This window comes from Emys orbicularis, chromosome 1 (assembly GCF_028017835.1).
Source record: "Emys orbicularis isolate rEmyOrb1 chromosome 1, rEmyOrb1.hap1, whole genome shotgun sequence".
Classification (NCBI taxonomy): domain Eukaryota; kingdom Metazoa; phylum Chordata; order Testudines; family Emydidae; genus Emys; species Emys orbicularis.
The window spans coordinates 369,536,024-369,560,484 of NC_088683.1; the positions used below are offsets into that span (position 1 = coordinate 369,536,024).

The 24,461-nt window shown below is 47.6% G+C and overlaps 1 protein-coding gene across 1 annotated transcript; it reads right to left on the reverse strand.

The window, feature by feature from the left end:
* Positions 1 to 23,307: 23,307 nt before the first annotated feature.
* LOC135873825 (olfactory receptor 52E2-like) lies at positions 23,308 to 24,255 on the reverse strand. The gene has a single exon (XM_065398441.1). It carries the CDS (start codon positions 24,253 to 24,255, stop codon positions 23,308 to 23,310), a length of 948 nt encoding a protein of 315 aa, XP_065254513.1.
* Between the last annotated feature and the right edge of the window lie 206 nt (positions 24,256 to 24,461).

Sequence of the window (24,461 nt, forward strand, 5' to 3'; positions counted from 1 at the left end):
ACACCAGCTGAGGATTTGGCCCAAGCCATTTAACTAGAGATAAAGTATCAGCAGAGACCAGTAAGCTGGGAGTGAAGAGTCCCAGCTCTGCCATGGATTCGTAGGGTGACGTTGGGCACAGCCTCTCCATGCATTAAATGGAGATTATTTTTTATTATGTGTAATATGCTGCTACTAAAAGGCCCTAATCAGGGCCTACAAGTCACACCTTGCACTGATTTGGTTCCTCGAAGCACATTCTTGGACCTCTATCACCGTGTACAGTTCTAGGCAGTGTTTGGTCCCTGGCACAAAAGAAAGACAAAGCTGAAGACTGAGCTGTGTGGCTGTACTTTGTAACTGTTTCTTTAATCAATTCCTCCTGTTTAAGGAGGACGGCAACTCCACTGATCACAACACAAAACTAGCCTCACTGCATGTAATGCAAGTGAGAGGAGCAATGCCAGTTCATGGCTATATCAACGGTGCTGGCGGGGTCAAGACTTCCAGTCCCCATTCTCACCTCTGCCATTGACTCATTGTGTTGCCCTGGGCTAATCACTTTACTGCTGCTTGGCTCAGTCCCTCCATGACATAGCGATAATGCTGCCTAGCAGCCTAGGTAAAGAGCTTCTAGATGTAGTAACAAAAAGCATCATGCAGAGCATACGTAAGACTCAGCTTCACTGTTGAGCTTCAGCCCCTGGGCAATGGGTGCCCTGTAGTTCCAGATAAGGTGCTATGTACATGTGTAAATATCAAATGAATGGAAGCTGTGCTGTTTATCTCCCTCCCTGTGAGCTACCGAAGCCACCCCGGCCTCTGCCCAGCATCCCGCCTTCCCAGTTAATGCCGAAGTTTATCCTTCTGCCTTGCTGGAAGAGGAGGAGCAGGGAGATGGGCCTCAGGAGACACTGTGGATAGATTTCTGAAAACGTCCACACAATGTGCAGTGGCAGTCAAAAAAGTGAACAGACTGTTGGGAATCATTAGGTACGGAATAGATAATAAGACAGAAAATATCACATTGGCGCTATATAAATCCATGGTATGCCCACATATTGAATACTGCATGCAGATGTGGTCGCATCATCTCAAAAATATACTTTGGATTTGGAATAGGTACAGAGAAGGGAAACAGAAATGATTATGGGCATGGAACACAGTCCATATGAGGAAAGATTAAAAAGACTGGGACTTTTCAGCTTGGAAAAGAGGGGGGATGTGTGAGGTGTCTAGAATCATGAATGGTGTGGAGAAATTGAATATGGAAATGTTATTTACTCCTTCACATAACAGAAGAATTAGGGGTCACCCAATTAATTTAATAGGCAGCAGATTTAAAAGAAACAAAAGGAAGTATTTCTTCACAGTCAATCTGTGGAACTATTTGCCAGAAGATGTTGTGAAGGCCAAAACAATAACAGGAAGGAACAGCAGGAACTAGAAAAATTAATGCAGGATAGGTCCATCAATGGCTATTAGTCAGGATCGGCAGGGATGGTGTCCCTTCTCTTTGCTAGAAGCTGGGAGTGGGAGACAGGGCATGAATCACCTGATGATTGCCCTGTTCTGTTCATTCCCTCTGTAGCACGTAGCATTGTCCAATGTCAGAAGATAGGATACTGGGCTAGATGGACCATTGGTCTAACCCAGTGTGGCCATTCTGAGGTTCTTATATAGAGGCCAGATTTATCTTCTCCCTGCTGTAACAGAGTAGACCCACTTGCCTGCCAGAGCTGAGAAAAAAAACCATAAGTCCTGACACTATCTCTCTCCACAGACATAGTAACAAAGTTTGAATTTACATTTAAATTGTAACCTAACCAGGATCCCTTAAGTGACTTGCCACAAGATATCGGAACATATTAGTATTGGAATTGAGTGGGTCTAATATTTTTTCTTTTATATATAAATTAGATACAGTGCCCCTTCACCTAATTGCTAAGTTATCAGCCAAAAAAACTAGAGTTCTTCAAGCGTTTCGATAGCCCCTGGAATCACTCTTATGGTTGCAATCCCTATCAAAATTTGAAACGGTTCCCTTGCAGCTGGGGATAGGGGAACGGGAAATTATCAAGATAGTTATGAGAGAGTGGAAGAGAGGAGCAAGTGACAGGAGCAGGGCATTGAGTGGAAGAGGCAGAGCAGGGTGGAACCTTGGCAGAAGAGGTGGGTCAAGGGGTTGGGTTTTGGGGGTCCAGTTATAAGCAGATAGAAAGGTGGCAACCCAGTGAGTTTCACACAGACTGATTACCCATCCGAAGAAGTGAGTTGTAGCCCACGAAAGCTTATGCTCTAATAAATTTGTTAGTCTCTAAGGTGCCACAAGTACTCCTGTTCTTTTTACTGATTACCCAGTTTGTCACACTGGCACTGAAGATAAAATGGAGAGGCTTCCAGGGCCTTTTATATTCTCTCTCTTGTGGGCGGAAACCCCTTTGTTCTTCTGTGCAAAGTCACAGCAACAAAATGGAGTTTGTAGCCATCTGGGCAAGGCACATGTCCATGATTGATTCAGCTTTTTGCAGGCCGATGCCATTGTTTCCATGGTAGTCTGAACATTCCTAGGAAAGCTCCGATATGGATTGGTGTCTCCCAAAGTCCATTGTTAGTTAAGTACTCCCAGTGACTTGAATAATACCTTCATAACATGTTGGCCAAACCTTTCTTATGTGTTTCCTACAGCAAACACTTTAAATACAAGCATAGAGCCAACACTTATAACTTCAGAGATGAAAATGATACATGCATACAAATAGCATGAATATATTCAGTAGATCATAACCTTTGCAAAGCTATGTTACATGGCATATCTAGCATAAAGCCTATTCCAGTTATGTCATATTTACACTCATAAGCATATTTCCATAAACATATAGAGTGCAACATCACACCCTCCTCCTGAGCTTACTACCAGAGACTTGGACACTGTCCATGGTGGAGGAAGTACATGTAAAATCCCTCTTTGTCTCTCGTCACTCCCCCTTTCAGTACCTTTAAATCTTATGATGTCATTCATAGGTGTCCTAGCAAGGTGTGGGGTTCCTGGTCCCTGGGTGCCTGAAAACATGTTGGGGTGCAGTATTGCTAACAGAATGCAGACAGCAATATCTGTTCAAGTGGCGGTGTCTTGGCATTTAGCCACCAATGCTATGAGGCCTGTGCCTTAGTTTCCCCTTCCACACAGCAGCGTAGGCCTGTTATGCTTTTGCTGCTCAGCCCTGCTTCCAGCCTGTTTACAGGTATAGGCTAAAAAGCAACATGCTTGTGGGACTGTTTTGTCACCATCCCTAGAATGAACAAATATTTTTTCCACAAATCAGGTATGTTACATACACCTCTACCTCAATATAACGCTGTCCTCGGGAGCCAAAAAGTCTTACCGTGGTATAGGTGAAACTGCGTTATATCGAACTTGCTTTGATCCGCCAGAGTGCCCAGCCCCACCCCTCGGAGCACTGCTTTACCGTGTTATATTAGAATTCGTGTTATATCGGGTCGCGTTATATCAGGGTAGAGATGTATCTTTAAAAGGGTTTACCATTAGTATTAAACCCTTTGTCTTGACCCCTAGGTAAAGTACCAAAAGACACAAGATTAACAGCCAACTTATGACTGACAGACTTTGTTCACCCAGCCTGGCTTGCCCAGTGTTCACTGTATTTCCCAATCTCTTTGTGTACCATGGTAGGTGCTCAGATACAGATTCTGCAGCCGCTTTGTTGAAGGCTCTCAATTCATGGAAGGGGTTTGAGGCTTTGGCACGGAAAGGGTGAACTACAACCATGGCTGCCCTTGGACCCTCCTTCTGGAATCTCTTTGTGTTGGGCCCCACCCCCTTGTGAAGCTTCCCAAATGCAAAGTTTTCTTTCTTCCAGCCTTGAAGAGACAGTGTGATCTCCCACAAGGGTAGCAGGAACAACATTCTTTAATGGAGTGCTTTGGATTGGTAAGTTCCACTTGGTCACCCCACTCTCTGTTCCCAAAAGGGCAGCTGCGGGGGGATGCTCCCCTCCAGGAGAGCTGACCCCCAGTTTTCCCTTAAACCCTGATCCACAGGGAGGGGTCTGGCATTTCAGATGCAGATTTTTCACCCTCCTCCTGGGGAAAAGCATCCCTACAAATGGTGGGCAGACACTCCGCCCCCCCGTCACCTTCCCTCTGGACTTCCCTCTCTGGGTTCCCCTCTGAGGCAGACACTCCTGTGTCCCCCAAAAGGGAAGGTGACCCTGATTCAGCTGTGGGCTCACAGCGACAAGCTATGACAGAACCTTCACTGGCCAGCCAAATCCCGCCCCTTTCACTCAGGTTGGGCTTGTTTCTAGTTACAGAGCCCTTGGGGTCTGTTCCCACCGCAGCGGTCGTCAGCTTCCATCTTTGGGATACATGTCTCTGTGCACCCCAGGGTGTTACCCGGGGTTCTTTCAAACCAAAGCTTTTGGTAACTCTGTGTGAGGTGGTGTCAGGAAATAAATCAGGGGAGACACGGTCGTCCGACCAATAGATGGCTGGCACAAACACAACATAAGAGTGCTTTCACTTAAAGCTAAACTTTACTTAGTCTCAAGCACTTACACATGTCTGCAACAGATTAGTAAAACACTTCCAACCCTTGATAATTACCAGCGCTGAGTGTGGCTCTCGAGTGAAACAGCGGCAGGCTTCCAGTGGCCAAATCTTCCATCTGCCGGTGGGGACCGCAAGATGTATCCAGAGGGAGAGTCCAAAAAGAGTCCAGAAGAGTCCCCAAATGAGTCCAACTATCTCAAGCTTTTCCCCCTTATTTATACATTAGTAATAGAATGACATGTCCCTTAAAGAAAACTTGTTAAGCAAGCAGTTCTAATGGTATGGAATATGGAGAGGACAAAAATGAGTAGGGCTTCTCTCATCCCTCCCCTCCCCTCCACTCTGTGCCTGAGGCTCGGGGCAACCTGAACTAAGGTCTTCTCCTGCTGCTCCAGCTGGGGTGGCCTGGGCTCTTCCTCGCCCATTCCTACAGGGGCTAGAGTCTTGAACTCCTGCCAGATGAAGCGGAGGCAGGCTGGGATCAGGGCTTCTGCCCCCTTCTGCCAAGCTGCTCCAGATGAATCAGATGAGGATTGCCATGTTCTGTTCATTCCCTCTGAAGCACCTGGCAATGGGACTGTCAGAAGACAGGATACTGGGCTACATGGACCATTGGTTTGACCTAGTATGGCCATTTGGCAGTGCCCGTTAAGTGACTTGCCATACTATGTGAGAACATATTTGTTTTAGAGATGACTGGGACACAGTTGGCAAGGGGAGGGGAATACAGGAGCAAATGAAAGGGGTAGGGCCTTGGGGAGAAGACACACAGCAGGATCGAGGCTTGACAGAAGAGATGGGGCAAGGTTACAATTTCAGGGATCCAGCTATCAGCAATTGGAAAGGTGGCAACCCAGTGTAGTGTACATAAACTGATTCCCCAGTTCATCATATTGATACAGCACAGTAAGGACAGGGAAGGGTTTAATGTCTCTCTGTCTGTCCAGTAAGTGATTCAGGGAAGAGGCCCCAGCACCATGCACCAGCCAGCTCTGCACAGAGCTCAATCTGAGAGCCAGAGCACAAGGAGAAAAACATTAGTTCTCTTTATGAGTAAAGAGCTGGAGCAGCCTGCCCCGGATCTGTTTGGTCCTCACCCCATAAATGATGGGGTGTAGCATGGTGGGCACCAGCAGGTACATACTGGCAATGAGAACGCGTAAATGCAGTGGCACATTGTGGCCAAACTGCTGCGTGAGGGAGGAGATGAAATCTGGGATGTACAAAAGTAAGATGGCACAAAGATGAGAGGTTTCAGAGTAGCAGCCGTGTTAGTCTGTATCCGCAAAAAGAACAGGAGTACTTGTGGCACCTTAGAGACTAACAAATTTATTAGAGCATAAGCTTTCGTGGGCTACAACCCACTTCTTCGGATGCATATAGAGTGAAACATATATTGAGGAGATATATATACACACACATACAGAGAGCATGAACAGGTGGGAGTTGTCTTACCAACTCTGAGAGGCCAATTAAGTAAGAGAAAAAAAACTTTTGTAGTGATAATCAAGATGGCTCAGTACAGACAGTTTGATAAGAAGCAAGTGTGAAAATACTTACAAGGGGAGATAGATTCAATGTTTGTAATGGCTCAGCCATTCCCAGTCTTTATTTAATCCTGTGTTGATTGTGTCTAGTTTGCATATCAATTCCAGCTCAGCAGTCTCTCATTGGAGTCTGTTTTTGAAGTTTTTCTGTTTTAAAATAGCCACCCGCAGGTCTGTCATAGAATGGCCAGACAGGTTAAAGTGTTCTCCCACTGGTTTTTGAGTATTATGATTCCTGATGTCAGTTTTGTGTCCATTAATTCTTTTGCGTAGAGACTGTCCGGTTTGGCCAATGTACATGGCAGAGGGGCATTGCTGGCACATGATGGCATATATCACATTGGTAGATGTGCAGGTGAACGAGCCCCTGATGGTATGGCTGATGTGATTAGGCCCTATGATGATGTCACTTGAATAGATATGTGGACAGAGTTGGCATCGGGCTTTGTTACAAAGATAGGTTCCTGGGTCAGTGTTTTTGTTCAGTGATGTGTGGTTACTGGTGAGTATTTGCTTTAGGTTGGGGGGTTGTCTGTAAGCGAGGACAGGTCTGTCTCCCAAGATCTGTGAGAGTAAAGGATCATCTTTCAGGATAGGTTGTAGATCTCTGATGATGCGCTGGAGAGGTTTTAGTTGGGGGCTGAAGGTGACAGCTAGTGGTGTTCTGTTATTTTCTTTGTTGGCCCTGTCTTTTAGGAGGTGACTTCTGGGTACTCGTCTGGCTCTGTCAATCTGTTTTTTCACTTCAGCAGGTGGGTATTGTAGTTTTAAGAATGCTTGATAGAGATCTTGTAGGTGCTTGTCTCTATCTGAGGGATTGGAGCAAATGCGGTTATATCTTAGAGCTTGGCTGTAGACAATGGATCGTGTGGTGTGTCCTGGATGGAAGCTAGAGGCATGTAGGTAAGTGTAGTGGTCAGTAGGTTTCCGGTATAGGGTGGCATTTATGTGACCATCGCTTATTAGCACAGTAGTGTCCAGGAAATGGACCGCTTGTGTGGATTGATCTAGGCTGAGGTTGATGGTGGGATGGAAATTATTGAAATCATGGTGGAATTCCTCAAGGGCTTCTTTTCCATGGGTCCAGATGATGAAGATGTCATCAATGTAGCGCAAGTATAGTAGGGGCGTTAGGGGACGAGAGCTAAGGAAGCGTTGTTCTAAGTCAGCCATAAAAATGTTGGCATACTGTGGGGCCATGCGGGTACCCATAGCAGTGCCGCTGACTTGAAGGTATATATTGTCCCCAAATGTGAAATAGTTGTGGGTGAGGACAAAGTCACAGAGTTCAGCCACCAGGTTAGCTGTGACATTATCGGGGATACTGTTCCTGATAGCTTGTAGTCCATCTTTGTGTGGAATATTGGTGTAGAGGGCTTCTACGTCCATAGTGGCCAGGATGGTGTTTTCTGGAAGATCACCAATGGATTGTAGTTTCCGCAGGAAGTCAGTGGTGTCTCGAAGATAGCTAGGAGTGCTGGTAGCGTAGGGTTTGAGGAGAGAGTCCACATAACCAGACAAGCCTGATGTTAGGGTGCCAATGCCTGAGATGATGGGGCGTCCAGGATTTCCAGGTTTATGGATCTTGGGTAGCAAATAGAATGTCCCTGGTCGGGGTTCTAGGCATGTGTCTGTACAGATTTGTTCCTGTGCTTTTCAGGGAGTTTTTTTAGCAGATGGTGTAGTTTCTTTAGGTAATCCTCAGTGGGATCAGAGGAAAATGGCCTGTAGAATGTGGTGTTATAGAGCTGTCTAGCAGCCTCTTGGTCATATTCCAATTTATTCATGATGACGACAGCACCTCCTTTGTCAGCCTTTTTGATAATGATGTCAGGGTTGTTTCTGAGGCTGTAGATGGAGTTGTGTTCAGCATGGCTGAGGTTATGGGGCAAGTGATGTTGCTTTTCCACAATTTCAGCATTTGCACGTTGACGGAAGCAATCTATGTAGAAATCCAGTCTGTTGTTTCGACCGTCCGGAGAAGTCCACGCAGAATCCTTTTTTTTGTAGTGCTGGTAGGGGGGATTCTGTGGGTTAGTATGCTGTTCAGAGGTATGTTGGAAATATTCTTTGAGTCGGAGACGTCGAAAGTAGGATTCTAGGTCACCGCAGAACTGTATCATGTTCGTGGGTCTGTCCCTCCAGTCTGTACTCGGTTCTTGCTCCAAGGGGAGTTTTGCCTCACTGGGGCATGAGCAAAGTATGAGCCATGGTCTGAGAATTTGGCCTTGTATTGCACATATACTAACACCTTTCATCCTGAAGGATTCACTTGCCACTGAAATGCACCACCTTGGGGCTGGAGTCCATCAGGCAGGATGCGCAGGGTGCACAGAAAAGAGTCACATTTTGACCAGTGATTCTTTAGCAAAGTCATTACTTATGGCGAGGGCCCTGGGATGTGTCATTGTTGTGCAGAGGGGAAAGGACCACAGACTTACTCCACAGGGTTTGTTGAGCAGGTGAGCTCCTCAGCAAGAGATGGGTACGTGTGAATTCTGAGATGGAAGTGTCCTCCCTGGGAATCCCCCTCAGGTATCTGTGACCCATAGCTCTCTCACCCCAGCATCTTCAGCAGCATCCCATGCCAAGAGCCGACAGAGGGTGTGCAGTTTATAATATAGCTCTGTGCAATCCCAGTGGGGTTCGCTCAGCTCTACAGGAGAAGAGAGCATCTGAATGTAAACAGTCTGTAGACAAGCATGTCTTCACTTCTGTGCTAATTATCCAGCTTTAGAAGTAAACAGTAATTAAGGAACCTTCCCGAAGGGAGATGAGACTCTGGGGCTCTGTGCTGAGTCGGAGAGGAATTGTCTGCTCTGAGTATTTGTGTATATTTATAAATTATAGTTGATTAGAAAGAAAAAAAAAAGATTAATGCCTAGATTTCCACAGGTTCTGGTACCCTGTAAATACCCAGGATGAATAGGTAGATAGGAGACAGACAGATCTGGAGAAAGATGACTGAGGGGAGACATGAGCACTAAATCTTCTCACTATCATCATACTGTGCAGCACCCTTCAGTGAAGGAGCTTCAAAATGGCTAGCAAATGAAAGTCATTATGAAAATATCCCCAGTATACACATAGGCAAACTGAGGCACGGGGAGATATGAGCTGGTGAAGGTCACACACAGAATACTAGACACTATGACAGACACAACCCAGGAGTCCTTCTTTCCCTGCTGTAATCACAGTGTCTCCATCACACCAAGAGGGAAATGGACTCATGCTCTGGCAGGGGCTGTTCATTGGGTGGGATGCAGAGGAACGGCTGGAAGAGGCAGCCTTTATCCATTGCCATCCTGTCAACGTGAATCTGAGGTTTTCAGAACTAGCTGGACTTTGTGAGCTCCCCACTCCTGTGAGGTGTGAACTCTGGGACTCCCCTTCCACTGCCACTCAGAAACCTGCCAACGCATCACAGTCACTGGGGTCGCCTCAGGGGAACAGACATAGGCTATGTCCACACTTGCAGATGTAACGATCCAGGAGTTAACCCCCCTCAGAGAGCGCTGCAGGGACAGGGCTGCTCTGTGTTCACACTGTCAGCTGCCAGCGCAAAGGCATGGTCACACTTCTGGCACTTGCAGCACTTGCAGCGGCATTCAGAGAGGTGCACTCTGGGCAGGTATCCCACAGAGCATCTCCTTCCCCTTCAGCCACCGAGGTTTGTGGGAAGGGGGCTGGGGGTCATGGGGCAACCTGGGTCCTGTCCCAATTCCCCGTCATGCATCAGTTCGCATCCCAGCAGTCCTTTCCCTTCCATCCACATTTGGCACCATCTTTCAACAGTTTTTGTACTGCACGCTCTGTCCACCTTTTCAGTCTGTGGGAACGGATCCCAAACCATTGGTGAACATGCTGATGGGTCTCACTAACATGTCACCAATGGCAGTCCAGCTACTCCTTAAATGGGAAAGTCAGGATGAGGAGTCCGACAAAGATGTTGACATGCGTAATAGAGACAACACGAGATTGCTTGTGGCATTCATGGAAGTGCTGGCCACAGTGGAAAGCTGTTGTTGGGCTCAGGAAACAAGCAGTGAGTGGTGGGTTCATATCATCATGCGAGTCTGGGATGACGAGAAGTGGCTGCAGAACTTTTGCATGAGAAAAGGCACTTGCATGGGACTGTGTGATGAGCTCACCCCCACCCTGTGGCACAAGGACATGAGAATGAGAGCTGTCCTGATGATGGAGAAGCGCATGGTGATTGCACTATGCAAGCTGGCTATTCCAGACAGCTACCAATTGATCGCTAACCAATTTGTATTGGGCAAGTTGACCATTGGAGTTTTCAGGGCCATTAATCACATCCTGCTCAGAAAAAAATGTGACTGTGGGCAACGTGTGTGACATTGTGGATGGCTTTGCACAGATGGGTTCCCTAACTGTGGAGAGGTGATACATGACACGCATATTCCAATTCTGACACCAGACCACCTAGCCTCCGAATACATTAATAGGAAAGGTTATTTCTCGATGGTTCTCCAGGCACTTGTGGATCACCATGGGTGTTTCATGGACATTAACGCAGGCTGGTCCAGAAAGGTGCATGACGCACAAATCTTAGGGAACACAGGCTTGTTCAGGAAGCTGTAAGCCGAGCCTTTTTTCTTGGATAAGAAGATCACCATAGGGGAAGACAAAATGCCCATTGTGATCCTGGGAGACCTGCCCCTTGATACAGTGGCTCATGAAGCCATACATGGGGAGCCTTGACAGCAGCAAGAAGCAGCTCAACAACGGGTTGAGCCGGTGCAGAATGACTGTTAAGTGTGCTTTTGGCTGTTTTAAAGGCCCGCTGGCGAAGTCTGTATGGGAAGCTGGATTTTACCGATGACAACATCCCTATGTTTATAGCCGTGTGCTGTACCCTCATAATATTTGTGAAGGGAAGGGTGAAAGCTTCACTCAGGCATAGACTGCTGAGGGTACGTCTTCATTACCCGCCGTATCGGCGGGTAGCAATCGATTTATCCAGGATCGATATATCGCGTGTCGTTACGACGCGATATATCGATCCCCGAACGCGCTCACCGTCGACTACGGAACTCCACCAGAGCGAGCGGCGGTAGCGCAGTCGATGGGGGAGCCACGGCCATCGATCCCGCGCTGTGTGGACCACAGGTAATTCAATCCAAGATACTTTGACTTCAGCTACGCTATTCGCGTAGCTGAAATTGCGTATCTTCAATCAATCCCCCCCCCCCCCAGTGTAGACCAGCCCTGAGACTCAGCACCTGGAGGCTGAATTTAAACAGCCAGAGACCAGCGCTATTGGGGGGGGGGAAGGGCAGTGCAGGGCCGTGAGGATCAGAGATGCCTTGAGGCAGCAAATCGTTGCTGAAAGCAAGTAATGTTTGGTGCCATGCATGGGAGTGCAGTGGTCCCAGTGCTATTAGGCGTCTGTGATTGCTCCATATGATACACTGACTAGCAATCCCTGTTGCTTTTCTGGGCTATGCTTGCTTTTATTTAATGCAATAAAAATGCTTTTTAACAAAAAAAAAGTATTTATTAATATTAAAAAGAGGTGGAGAGACACACATGGGGTGACACATCTGCGCTGTGTGGAGGAAGGGTGGAGGGAGGTGGTGTGGGGGGTTCCAGAATCATTACAGATTTGTGTATATACAGGTGTCATATGCAGCATTTCTGTCTGGAGTGCCGAGCAATGGGTGCTGCCCTTCATCTGAGCTGAACTGCCTGTGGATGGGGGTTGAGTAAAGTGGGTAATGGTTGGAGACTGCAGGGCTGGATGGTGAAGGTGTAGGTGTTGGAGGCAGCTGGGGGTGATATGAAACAGGATGGTGGCCAAACTGTGTTACAGGTGACATAGGGGCACAAGGGAAAGACTTCTGGGACAAGAACTGCAGGGGGGGTCGGCCGAGGAGCTGCTCCGTATACAGTGTTAGGAGCGCCTGAATCGAGTCTGCTTGGCGCTCCCTAATGTTTAGGAGCCACTCCACAGTTTCTTGCCGGCAATCTGCGCTCTCTTGGCACGTACCCTCCTTTCACTCTCCAGTGACTCGTGCATTTTTTTATTTTCAGCAAGCGACTGCTGCATATCTTCATGCAGAAGGTCCTCCTTGCTTTTATGTGGCCACTTCCATTAGGCCAGCGAAAATGAGAAGGACTGTGATACTCAGGTTGCATTTGTGAAGCCAAAACATTTTACAGATGCAGCATTGTTAACACTAGACAGAGCAATGATACAGCTGATCGGAAAGACAAGCACAATTCACAAACCTAGCAAAAACACAAATGGCCTGCCCCAAGGTGAGACCCACTAAAACATTGGACTTTTAGTCTGATCAGGATAAATGGAGGCATAGAGACTGAAACCAATGGGATAAACTCAAACTCTGCAAAATTGGCCACATCCCTCAAATTGACCTGGTGTTACCCAGGGACAGGGAATAGAAAATATGGGTAATGAACCACCACTCTTAAGAAGGTCTCAGACAACTACTAGGGGTGTACTGTTTAACTTGAGATGAATCTGTTATTGGTTCTAAATGGTGTTTTAATGAATATTATCATGCTGAGTATAAAGAATTGGACATGGGAAGTTAAATATGTTAAATGTTCTTTTATTATTTGTTAATGTTTTTATATAATATAATGCTGGTAAATCTCTCTATTATGCACAGTTGTCTCTTTTATTTACTGAACCTAAAGAGAATAGAAACACAAATAAGGTGCTTTGCATGTTCTGATCTTTTTTCTTGTTATCAGCAGGCTTAAAATAAATAAAAGAAAGTATTTCTTCACACAACACACAGTCAACCTGTGGTACTCCTTGCCAGAGGATGTTTTAAAGTCCAAGACTATAAGAGGGTTCAAAAAAGAATTAGATTTCTCGTGGTGAGGCAGGCCTCTGTGTAAAGGGAGTGGGAGCGAGGACTCCGATCCTTTTGCTAGCCGATTCCACCATGGTGGTGCATAAGTCAGGAAAGTTCCACACAAGAGCGGTGTCACAGATTTCTGTTACCAATCTGCCTGGGGCATCAGGTGATCAGGCTGAGGCCACAGGATCTAAGGGGAGGAGATGAAGGAGCACACCAAGTGACTAAATTTTAAACCTTTATTAATCAAATCAAATCAAATAAGAGCAGTGAGTGCAGGGTGCTCCCCACATCACTCAAAGGAAGGAAATAAGCATTAGTACCCATGCCCTAACCCACTTTCATACTCACACACGCACAACCCAGGGCTGGCCAAGCCCGGTATAACGTAAGAAGAAGAGGGGGAAGGGTGGATGAGAGTTCTGTCCTGTGCACAGGCCATCCATGGTCCGTTGTTGATCTCCGATTTGCTTCAGCTCTCAAGAGGGTTTTATGTCCTGGGGTCTTTTGTGGGTGTTTCGTTCAGGGACCTCTGTCCCCCACGCTTTTTGTACCAGTCCAAAAGAGCTTTCTGTGGCCTCCTCAGCTTTCCCCAAAACACATCAGCTTTAGGGGTGCGAAACTTGTTTTCCCCCTCGCTGGCCTTCACTGTCTCACTAGTTTTTGCAATCCCCTGCAGTTTTGTTCAGTTTACTGCTCTGTTTTCATGGCTGGTTGGGGTTTGAATCCAGGCCCCCATCTTTCTTGGCATGCAGTCGAGAGTCGGTTGTGTGCCGTGGCCTTGGGCTGGAGTCAGCGTCTTATCTTCGGACCTAGCTGGAGCGTTGAGTTAACCAGCTCTCTTCTCCCTCCCTCCCTCTTTGGCCTCTTGCAACATGCAAAGGAACCTTTCACTCAACACTCACAACTCTGACCCTTCCTGCAATGATTTGCAATGCCTGCACCAGTGTTAGCAACATCCAACACTGATCTTCCTCCCCAGGGGACCCCCTGAGGGAGTGGGCCATTGGGTTGTGACAGTGGGACCACTGACCTGCTTACACCTTCTTGAAAGGACTCACCTTACTTTTCTCTTCTAAGGTGAAACTTTTACCCTTTGAATGTTTTGCTCTTTTGTAGTGCGCAAGGCTCTTCAAATTTCTGCCAAAGAGTGTAAAAATCTGCTCCCTCTTTCTGACTGAGGCTCTGTCTACAGCATAGACCTTACAATGGCACAGCTCTTCTGCTCATGATGCACCACTGTAAGGTCTCTCGCATGGCTGCTCTATGCCTATGGGAGAGAGCTCTCCTACTGACAATACACACCCACCCCCAACGAGTATTTCCCACTCACATAGCCTGAGTTGCATGCCAGTAAAGGCGCCCACTGCCTCAACTCCTGCAGTGTTTAAGAAAACTTCAATTTCTGCTAGTCTTCTTTCTCACCACGCCCAGCTGATTGAATAGATGTGTCTGAAAACTCTGTCTGAATCCCTTCCCGGACTCCAGTGCACTACCCGAGAGTTTCAACTCCTTGGGGGTTTCCAGTTGTTCCATCTCTCTGATGGCTCCTTTGTTCCTTCACCACACCCGTTATCTCTGCCCTCTCCTCTGGTCTCCCCTCTGGTACCATGGGTTGGGAATTCATAAGAAGGAGGCACAGTCTCCACTCTAATTAGGGAGGCAAGATTAGAACTAAAGCAGAGTTACGAATACTAATGGAGACCCACGTGATACCAGCTGTGTGTCTGGTTCAGCCATCACTCAGTGACATATTCTCTTTAGCCCCAATTTAGTTCCCCTGAATATGCGCTCTGCTCTTAAAGGCCCAGGACATACTTCTAACAGCCATGGTAGGGTTCTACATTTCATACCCAAACAGCAGTATATGTAACCACCCATTCCTAGAGCTGTTACTCCCTCAACTCCCCATCTGCCCCCTTTCTGGTTTGTTGCACACAGTAGCTGTACCTTGCCTTAATTTGATTGATAGGCTCCTTGGGGAAGGGGTTGTTTCTCCTTCTGCATTTGCAAAAAGCCCAGCACAAGGGGCCCCGAACTGGAGCAGGGCCTCTGGAGCAGGGCCACAATACAAATGATGATCATAAATAATAAACACAATAATCCATTCAAATCAGGGCCTGCCCCCACCCCTTTCCCTTTAGCTTCAGATGAAGGTTAAACCAGCCTGCTACAGAGTGTTAGTAACTTGAATAAAGGTGGACAAGGCACCAGAGAAATAACCATGATGAACCCGATGAGCAGGCAGAGAATTCAGCTATGGGAATCCAACCACCCTTCTAGCATTTGTGTTTAAGCACTTTAAAAACTTGTCACTGTTTATTTGTCTGCTCTTTTCTGATGTATCCGATTCTTTTTTATGTGAATGTTTCTCATCTGATCTGGCCCAACCTTTATCCTCTTCCAGCCTCTCCTCCTGACTAAAATCTAGAGAATCTCTATCAATAGACTCTCCTCTATCCATGTGATCCTCTGCAGCAATCAGCTTTCCCCCATCTCTTAGTTTAAAAACTGCTCTGCAACCTTTTTAATGTTTAGTGCCAGCAGTCTGGTTCCACTTTGGTTTAGGTGGAGCCCATCTCTCCTGTATAGGCTCCCCCTATCCCAAAAGTTTCCCCAGTTCCTAATGAATCTAAACCCCTCCTCTCTACACCATTGTCTCATCCACACATTGAGACTCTGAAGCTCTGCCTGCCTACCTGTCCCTGTGCGTGGAACTGGGAGCATTTCTGAGAATGCCACCATAGAGGTCCTGGATTTCAGTCTCTTCCCTAGCAGGACGTCTCTCCTACCCTTCCCTATGTCACTGGTACCTACATGTACCATGACCACCGGCTCCTCCCCAGCACTACACATATGTCTATCTACATGCCTTGAGAGATCCGCAACCTTCTCACCAGGCAGGCAAGTCACCATACAGTTCTCCCGGTCATCACAAACCCAGCTGTCAATGTTTCTAATGATCAAATCTCTCATTACTAACACCTGCCTTTTCCTAGTAACTGGAGTTCCCTCCCCCAGAGAGGTAACCTCAGTGCGAGAGGATAGCCCAACACGAGGGTCCCAACTATGGGAAGGTTTCCCTCTGCTCCCATTGACTGCTCTACTTCCCTGGACCTTTAATCCTGCTCAACAGCACAGGGGCTGTCTGACTAGAGGTAGGACAATTCTTCAGTGGCCCGGAAAGCCTCATCAACATACCTCTCTAGCTCCCTTAGCTCCTCCAGTTCTGCCACCCTTGCCTCCAAAGCCCGTACACGGTCTCTGAGGGCCAGGAGCTCCTTGCCCTGAATGCACACATACGCCACCTGCCCACAGGGCAGGGAAGGTAATCATATTTTCTGCACTCAGCACAATAAACTGGATAGCCCCCAGTTTTTGATAGGGGTGGCAACTTTAACCGTGAGACAAGGGGCTACTTAGATTATTAAAAACGCTAGTGTTTTGGCAGAAGCACTCTATCTAAATCCTACAGAAAAGAAAGAAAATTAATTAAAGATGGGACCCCCTCAGCTCTAATACTAAGATGTCCTGAAATCCTGTGGCAAATCACTTAAAAGACACTGGTTAGGTATAAAATTTTAATGTATATTCTTACTTTGTTACTAACTCCATGGAGAGAGGGACCCTGTCAGGACTCCTGGGTTCTATGTGAGCTCTGGAAGGGGAGTGGGTTCCAATGGGGGGCAGATACATCTTGGGACTACATAAGAACATCGGAATGCCCGTATTGGGTAAGACCAATGATCCATCTAGCCCAGTATCCTGTTTGCCGAGAATGGCCAATACCATGTGCCTCAGAGGGAATGAACAGATCATAGAAAGCATCAAGTGATTCATGTCACCCACACCCAGATTCTGGCAAACAAATGCTAGGAACACCATCCCTGTCCTAACAAGACTATCAGCCCTAACAAGTTCTCAGCTGGACAGAAGAAGGAGTAACTGCATTCTAAATGAAACCAGTTTCTTCCAGCTTCTCTGTTGAGGGTTGGACGTGGAAGTAATGGAAGTTCCCCAGAAGAGGGATCAAAGAGAGGAAGTGTTGTTCAGCCCTTCAGAACCAGAGAGACTGGATGAGTCAGGAGAAGATGGGGCAGGAGAGAGGCACAAGGGTGGCAAAGGGGACTCTTGAGTTGCAGGGTTATGGCTGCAGCAGAAAGACAGATTCCAGATGCAGGAGAAGCCATGAGTTGCAGGAGGGACAAAGTATGCTCCAGAGACATGTGGACAAAGTAATGGTTATTGGAAAACATAATCCCAACTGTACGTATAAAATGATTGGGTCTAAATTAGCTGTTGCCACTCAAGAAAGAGAGCTGGGTGTCATTATGGATAGTTCTCCGAAAACATCCATTCAATGTGCAGCAGGGAATCAGTTAGAAAGGGAAAGATAATAAGACTGAAAATATCATATTGCCTCTATATAAATCCATGGTATGCCCACACCTAAACTGCTGCCTGCAGATCTGGTCGTCCCATCTCAAAAAGATATGTTGGAATTGAAAAAAAGTTATGAAAAAGGGCAACAAGAATGATTACGGGTATGGAACAGCTTCCACATGAACAGAGATTAATAAGAATGGTTCATTTCAACTTGGGAAAGAGGTGACTAAGGGGGGGGTATGAGAGAGGTCTATAAAATCATGAATGGTGTGGAGAACATAAGTAAGGAAGTGTTATTTACTTCTTCTCATACCACAAAAAATAGGGGTCACCCAATGAAATTAATTGGCAGTGGTTTAAACAAACGAAAGGAAGTATTTCTTCACACAACACACAGTCAACCTGTGTAACTCTTTGCCAGAGGATGTTGTGAAGGCCAAGACTATTACAGCTTTCAAAAAGAACTAGATGAATTCATGGAGAATAGGTCCATCAATGACTATTAGCCAGGATGGGCAGGGATGATGTCCCTAGCTTCTGTTTGCTGGAAGCTTGGAAAGGGTGATGGAGAATGGATCACTTGATATTTATCTGTTCTGTTCATTCCCTCTGAAGCATTGACATTGGCCACTGTCGGTAGACAGGATACTGGGCTAGATGGACCTTTGGTCTAACCCAACATGGCCATTCTTAAGTTCACTGAGGAAGGAAAAGGTGTGCAGAAGTTGTGTTGTGTTGTGTTTACCTGGATCTGGGTATCTCTTCTGCTGTCTAAAGTAGAGGAATTGTTTTAGAAACCTGTGAATGGTGTTCTAGGGGGGCCCACTCTGAGATTGCTCAATTTTCCAAACTGCAAAGAAAGGGGCTTACAATCCCCAAAACGGGTGATTATTCTAATACTTGGATTTACCAAGGCAGCAACAAAACAGCTTTCATAATGCTTTACACAGTTCCCTTAAAGCAGGGATCTCAAACTCAAATCACCACGAGGGCCACATGAGGACTAGTACATTGGCCTAAGGGCCGCATCACTGATACCTTTTCATACAAAGATACAAAAGCCCCCCGCTCTGCCCCTGGCCTAGCCCCCACACCACCCCTTCCATGAGGCCCTGCCTCTGCCCCACCTCTTCCCATGCCTTCCCCGCCCCCATTCCAACCCTTTCCACAGATCCCCACCCCCATTCCCACCCTTTCCACAAAGTCCTCACCCCAACTCTGACCCCTGGGTGCCCCTATTCCAATCCTTTCCCCAAATCCCCGCCCCATCCCCGCCTCTTCTCCGCCTTCTTCCCTGAGCATGTCGCATCCCCACTCCTTCCCACTCCTTCTTGGGAAATCCTAAGCGCCGCCGGAAATCTGTTTGGCAGCGGGAAGTGTGGCAGGTAGGTGGAGGAGTGGGGAAGTGGCACGCTCGGCGGGCGGGCAGTGGAGCAGGGGGAGGGGAGCTTGGCTGCCAGTGGAGTCGGCACCTATGGTGGGCTGCAGGAAATAACTCTTTGGGTTGCATGTGGCCCGTGGGCTGCGTGTTTGAGACCCCTACCTTAAAGCAAAATAGGCTTGGGCTTCCACCCATACAGCCAAGTCAAGTATGATGATGATTATTGAAAATCTTGTTCATCATATAATAAAGTTCTACCAATACCAAAGGATTCTACACATCACCTCCCAGGTGAATGAATATTTCAGATATTACCCAAATACTCACTTAGAGCCAATTCTTATTAACTAAAATAAGATTTATTTGAAAAGAGAGCGTATTGGTTAAAAGATAATTATACACAGACACATGATTAGAGTTTTTAAGTCAGTTTCATAGTAGAGATGGCAGGCTTCAGATTTGGATTAACATAAGGTTATCTATTAAGCAGTTTATAGAGAGTTCACCAGAAACTTTAAAGAGATGTACAGAAAATGATATTATTGAACCCAAGTTCCTTCTAATAATATTTCCTTTTCACCTATGAATTAATTGAAAACAGCTCTAGACAGGAATCATTTGGTTACACTGTTAACCTCTAACAAGATGTCGGTAAACATAGACTACTAAAGTCACTGACTTCTATCAGTTCTTTAATAATACAAGTCTACATTTCAAAGCTGTAGCCTATCTAAGATGGAATGGTCCTAATTACCATTTACATATTTTTCTAACCTGTCTCTAAAAGGTGAATCTGGGTCAATAGCCTGCAAGTTGCTTAACTCTTTCCTGTGTCACACAACCCCTTTTGCAAGGCCTGGGGCTGTTTGGTTTAGTGATCATGTGACCTGAAAAGGAGAAACTGGAAACAGAGTGTGCCCAAGGGGGAGCTTTGGCAATAGTATGATGAAGCAATTGGAGTGTCTGGGGGAGCCGAGCCAAGGCTAGCCTCAGGGCCTTGGTGCTTGGTTTCTGCTCCCAGAGGGAGGCACTAGAATGGAAGCTGCATTGTGAGAGGGGGCCTGGAAACCCAGAGCCAGAGGAAGGGCCTAAACAGTGCTGTGATTCAAAAGCACATGGGTCTTGTTTGTGGGACGCAAACACGGTTGGCTGGTGAGTGTCCAGCTGTATGAGCTTGAGCGGGTCTGTGACAGCAAACTTGGAGCTGCTACAAAGATGTGGAAGGGGAGTGGGCCTGGCCAGGGAGGCGCCACAAGATATTTTCTTCGTCCAAATGTGGCTCCTCTGCCATCTGTGTATCCCCAAGTGTTCTTGTTCCAGAACTGATCCATCCGGGCTTCCCTGAGGGAAATGTTTGTGGAACACACAGTGCCTGTTTGGGGTCAGGGAGAGAGTTTGTGTCTCCCTCGGAAAGTGCTCCCCAGAACGGCAGAGACAGGGAGTCCCTGTTCTAGTAGGTTTCATCCCATCTCTCTCTCTCTCTCTCTCTCTCTCTCTCTCTCTCTCTCTCCTGGTGCATCCAGCTCTATCTTTCCTTTGTAACTCACCCACACACATACGTGCCTCCCTCTTCCTGTCACTTCTAAGTCCCTGGCCATTACCAAGTAGCAGCCTGCAGCTGTGGCAGCCTATAGTCTAGTTTACTTGCTTGTCTATATATCTTTTCTTATAAGTTTCTTATTTTCTTATGGGTTTGATTATTTCTTTTATTAATAAGTATAAATATTTATTTTAGAGTATGTTTCACCTGTAACACAAGGGACTTGCAGGCCACATCCTGTATGTTGAGCTAAAGCAGGTAGCATATATGAAAAGGTGTGGAAAAAGTGAAGCCAGAACCTCCTGTTGAAGTTGTGGAGGAGTAGGAAAAGGGCCTGCAACCTTGTGCATTGTAGATAGGCATGTGCCAGGGTCTGCCTCATGCTGCAAAATGGGCAGGCATCTGGAATGGGAGTGAACTGGGCCATGTACATGCCCATGCTCATAGTCCATGAAGGAGCCACCAACCGATAGCCCTGGTGGGCAATGGGGCCAGAGTGGAGTACTTTCTGGCCCACCAGGGTTCCTCACCCTCCAAAGCTGGTAGCATATCCCCCCACTTGGTATCAGGGCATCTGAGGAAGTGAGGCATGTGGAGCATAAGCATGTAAAGTTGTTCCCTTTGAGGAATTCAGAAATGAACCGGCTGAAGGGTGTGCAGCCCGCTCAGGTCATGAAAGGGAGGGGATCGGGGGGACTCATGGGACAGGAGCCCAATCAAGAATTCCAGAGGCCCTGGGGTGAGGTGTTGATGGGGAGCACCCTCTTGTAGGACATGTTCAAGGAAAACCCGAGCAGCAGAGAATAAGGTGGCCACACCTGCTGGATTATGCGTAGGGGGATCTGAAGTGTGAAGAGCCCCAGGTGAGCTCCAAGATGAAATGGGCCATCATGGCCACTAAATGATGGGCTGAGAACTGGGCCGGCCGAATGCTGGAGGAGTGGGCCGAGGCAAGATGGAAACAAAATACATACATGCCGTCCAACCAGGAGTGGTGCAACCGATCGACCTCCAGCTGGATATAGGTAAAGGAGGAATTGTCATCCGGGTGTTGGTTGCGCCAGACATCCACCAAGGAGTGATGATTGATGAGCTCTCTGAGGATGCCTGCAGTCTGGCTGCTCTTGATCCCTGAGCAATTCTGATCCTCAAAGATGATATTAAAATCCACACCCAGGACCAGACACTAGTGAGGATCCAAGGTGCCGAGGACGGCAGATGCCTGTTGATAGAAACAAACCCGCTCCGAGCCTGCATTCGGTGGGTAGACATTGAACAGCTTCAATGTCAGCCCCTCCACACAGGCCTGTAGGTGCAGCAGGCGACGTGGTATGACCTCTTCAACTCCCAGCATCTCAGGCTCTAGGTCAGGGGAGAACAGGGTGGCCTCCCCAGCCGAATGAGCGCTGAGGTGTCTATAATATACCCGACCCCCCAACTCCAGCCTCAAACTAGTCTCAGCGGCTGGATCCATGTGGGTTTCCTGCAGGCAAACCACAAATTAAACTAGGTCACAAAGGAAGGAGAGCACCTGGCAACTGTGGAGACCCACCCTAGAGCCTCTGGTGTTCATGTTGAAAAGGTGGTTGGCTTCATTCTGAGGGCTGAGGAAGATCCTCACAGGCAGAAGGATCCCCAACCGGCCTTGCAACAATCGCTGAGCAACCTGAAAGGATTGTGACAGAAGTTGCAGGCCCACAGGTAGATCAGGATGTTCTACCTCCCGGTTACCCTCCACTCCTCCAAAACATCCCTTGTGGCTAATTGGACAAGATGGAAGTCTCCCCAAAGCTGGAGAGGGAGCTTCACCTTACCCTTGAAACCACAGGTGTCCACCAGAAAATGGTGAAGCTCATCCCGCAGCATAGTGGGGGATGGGGCAGTGGATCCATGATGATCCTCTGGCTCGGCCCCTGTTAGGACCCTGTGGCCCACAGATATGAGCAAAGAGGGAGACGACCACCGGTGCTGCGACTGTACCGATGGTGCTGCGCAACCCATCTCTACCTCCAGAAAGGGTAAGGGAGTTGTAGGGAAGAGAGCAGCCCCAAAAGCATGAGGAAGGGGAGACAAAAAAAAGCCCCTGAGGTTCGCCCAAGGACGGGGGAAATGAGACAGCCCCTGGGCGGCAGGGGTATAGAATATGGAGAGGACAAAAATGCGTAGGGCTTCACTCCCCCTCCCTCCCCAGATCCTGCCTCTGCTCTGTGACTGTGGCTAAGGCTCAGGGCAGCCTGAGCTGAGGGATTCTTCTTCTGCTCCATACGGAGTGATCTGGGCTCTTCCCCTCCACCAGCGACGCTTTCTGGGGCTGGAGGAATGAACTCCTGCAAGCTGAAGTGGAGGCAGCCTGGGCTCATGGCTTCTGCTCCCTTCTGCCAAGCTGCTCCACATGAATCAGATGAGGATTGCCATGTTCTGTTCATCCCCTCTGAAGCACCTGGCACTGGGCACTGTCAGAAGACAGGCTACTGGGCTACATGGACCATTGGTTTTACCCAGTACGGCCATTCTGATTTTCTTATTTAGACCCCAGATGTATCTGCCTCCCCTCCCAGAGCTGAGATAGATCACAAGAGGCCTGACGGGGTCTCTATCTCCACAGAGCTAGTAAATAGTTGAGAATAAACATTAAAATGTTAACACAAACCAGTGCCCCTTAAGTGACTTGCCATAAGATGTGAGAACATATTGGTTTCACAGATGACTGGGTTGCAGCTGACAAGGGGAGGGGAAGACAGGAGCAAGTGGCAGGGGCAGGGCATTGAGGAGAAGACACACAGCAGGATTGAGGCTTAACAGAAGAGATGGGGCAAGATTGTAATTTCAGGGATCCAGCAACCAGCAATTAGAAAGGTGGCAACCCAGTCTAGTGTACATAGACTGATTCCCCAGTTCATCGCATTGACACAGCACAGTAAGGACAGGAAAGGGTTTAATCTTACTGTGACGGTCCAGTAAGTGATTTAGGGAAGAGGCCCCAGCACCATGCACCAGCCAGCTCTGCACAGAGCTCAATCTGAGAGCCAGAGCACAAGGAGAAAAAAATTAGTTCTCTTTATGAGTAAAGAGCTGGAGCACCCTTCCCCAGATCTGTTTGGTCCTCACCCCGTAAATGATGGGGTGTAGCATGGGGGGCATCAGCAGGTACATAGTGGCAATGAGAACGCGCAAATGCAGTGGCACATTCTGGCCAAATCGCTGCGTGAGAGACGAGAAAAAATCTGGGATGTACAAAACTAAGATGGCAGAAAGATGAGAGATGCAGGTCCCAAAAGTTTTCAGCCGGGCATCCTTTGTGGGGAGGCGGAAGATGGCCCTGAGGATCAGAGTATAGGACACGGCAATAAAAAACACATCCATTCCAATCAGAGAGAAAAGATTAAACAGGCCATAGTAACTACTGATGCGGATGTCAGCGCAGGCCAGGTTCACCACAGCTATATGCCCACAATAGGAGTAGGGGATGATGTTGGTTCTACAATACGGCCACTGCCTCGCCAGGAAGGGATAGGGTAATGTGAATATGCCACTGCGCAGCACCACGGCCAGGCCTATCTTGGCCACAACAGAGTTTGTCAAGGTCGTGGAATATCTCAGAGGATTGCAGATGGCTACGTAGCGATCAAAAGCCATGGCCACGAGGATTCCAGACTCCATCGTTGAGAAGGAAGAAACAAAGTACATCTGTGTGAGGCAAGCACTGAAACTGATCTCCCTGGAATTGAACCAGAAGATGCTCAGCAGTTTTGGTAGGGTGGATGTGGACACGACCAGGTCAGTGACGGCCAGCATACAGAGGAAATAGAACATGGCCTCCTGGAGGCTCGGCTCCGTCTTCACAAGGAACAGGATGGTGAAGTTCCCCAACACGGCTATGGCGTACATAGCACAGAAGGGAATGGAGATCCAGATATGGGCTGCCTCTAGGCCAGGAATACCAAGTAGGATGAAGGTGGAGGGGTTGCTGAAGTCAGTTGTGTTGGAATCTGACATGGAGTAGGGGAGAAGGTGTCCAACTCTGAGGCATAAGGGTGTCTCCTGCATGTACCGTACGTTCCCCTGACTTTCTGTGTGTTCCCAGGATCTCTGGTGATGGTCGCAGTTGAAATGCCTGAATGGAAAGACAATGTTAATATGAGACACTACATGCATTAGTGGAGACTGTTCTCATGGGAGAAGGAGTCTGATCACTCTTCACA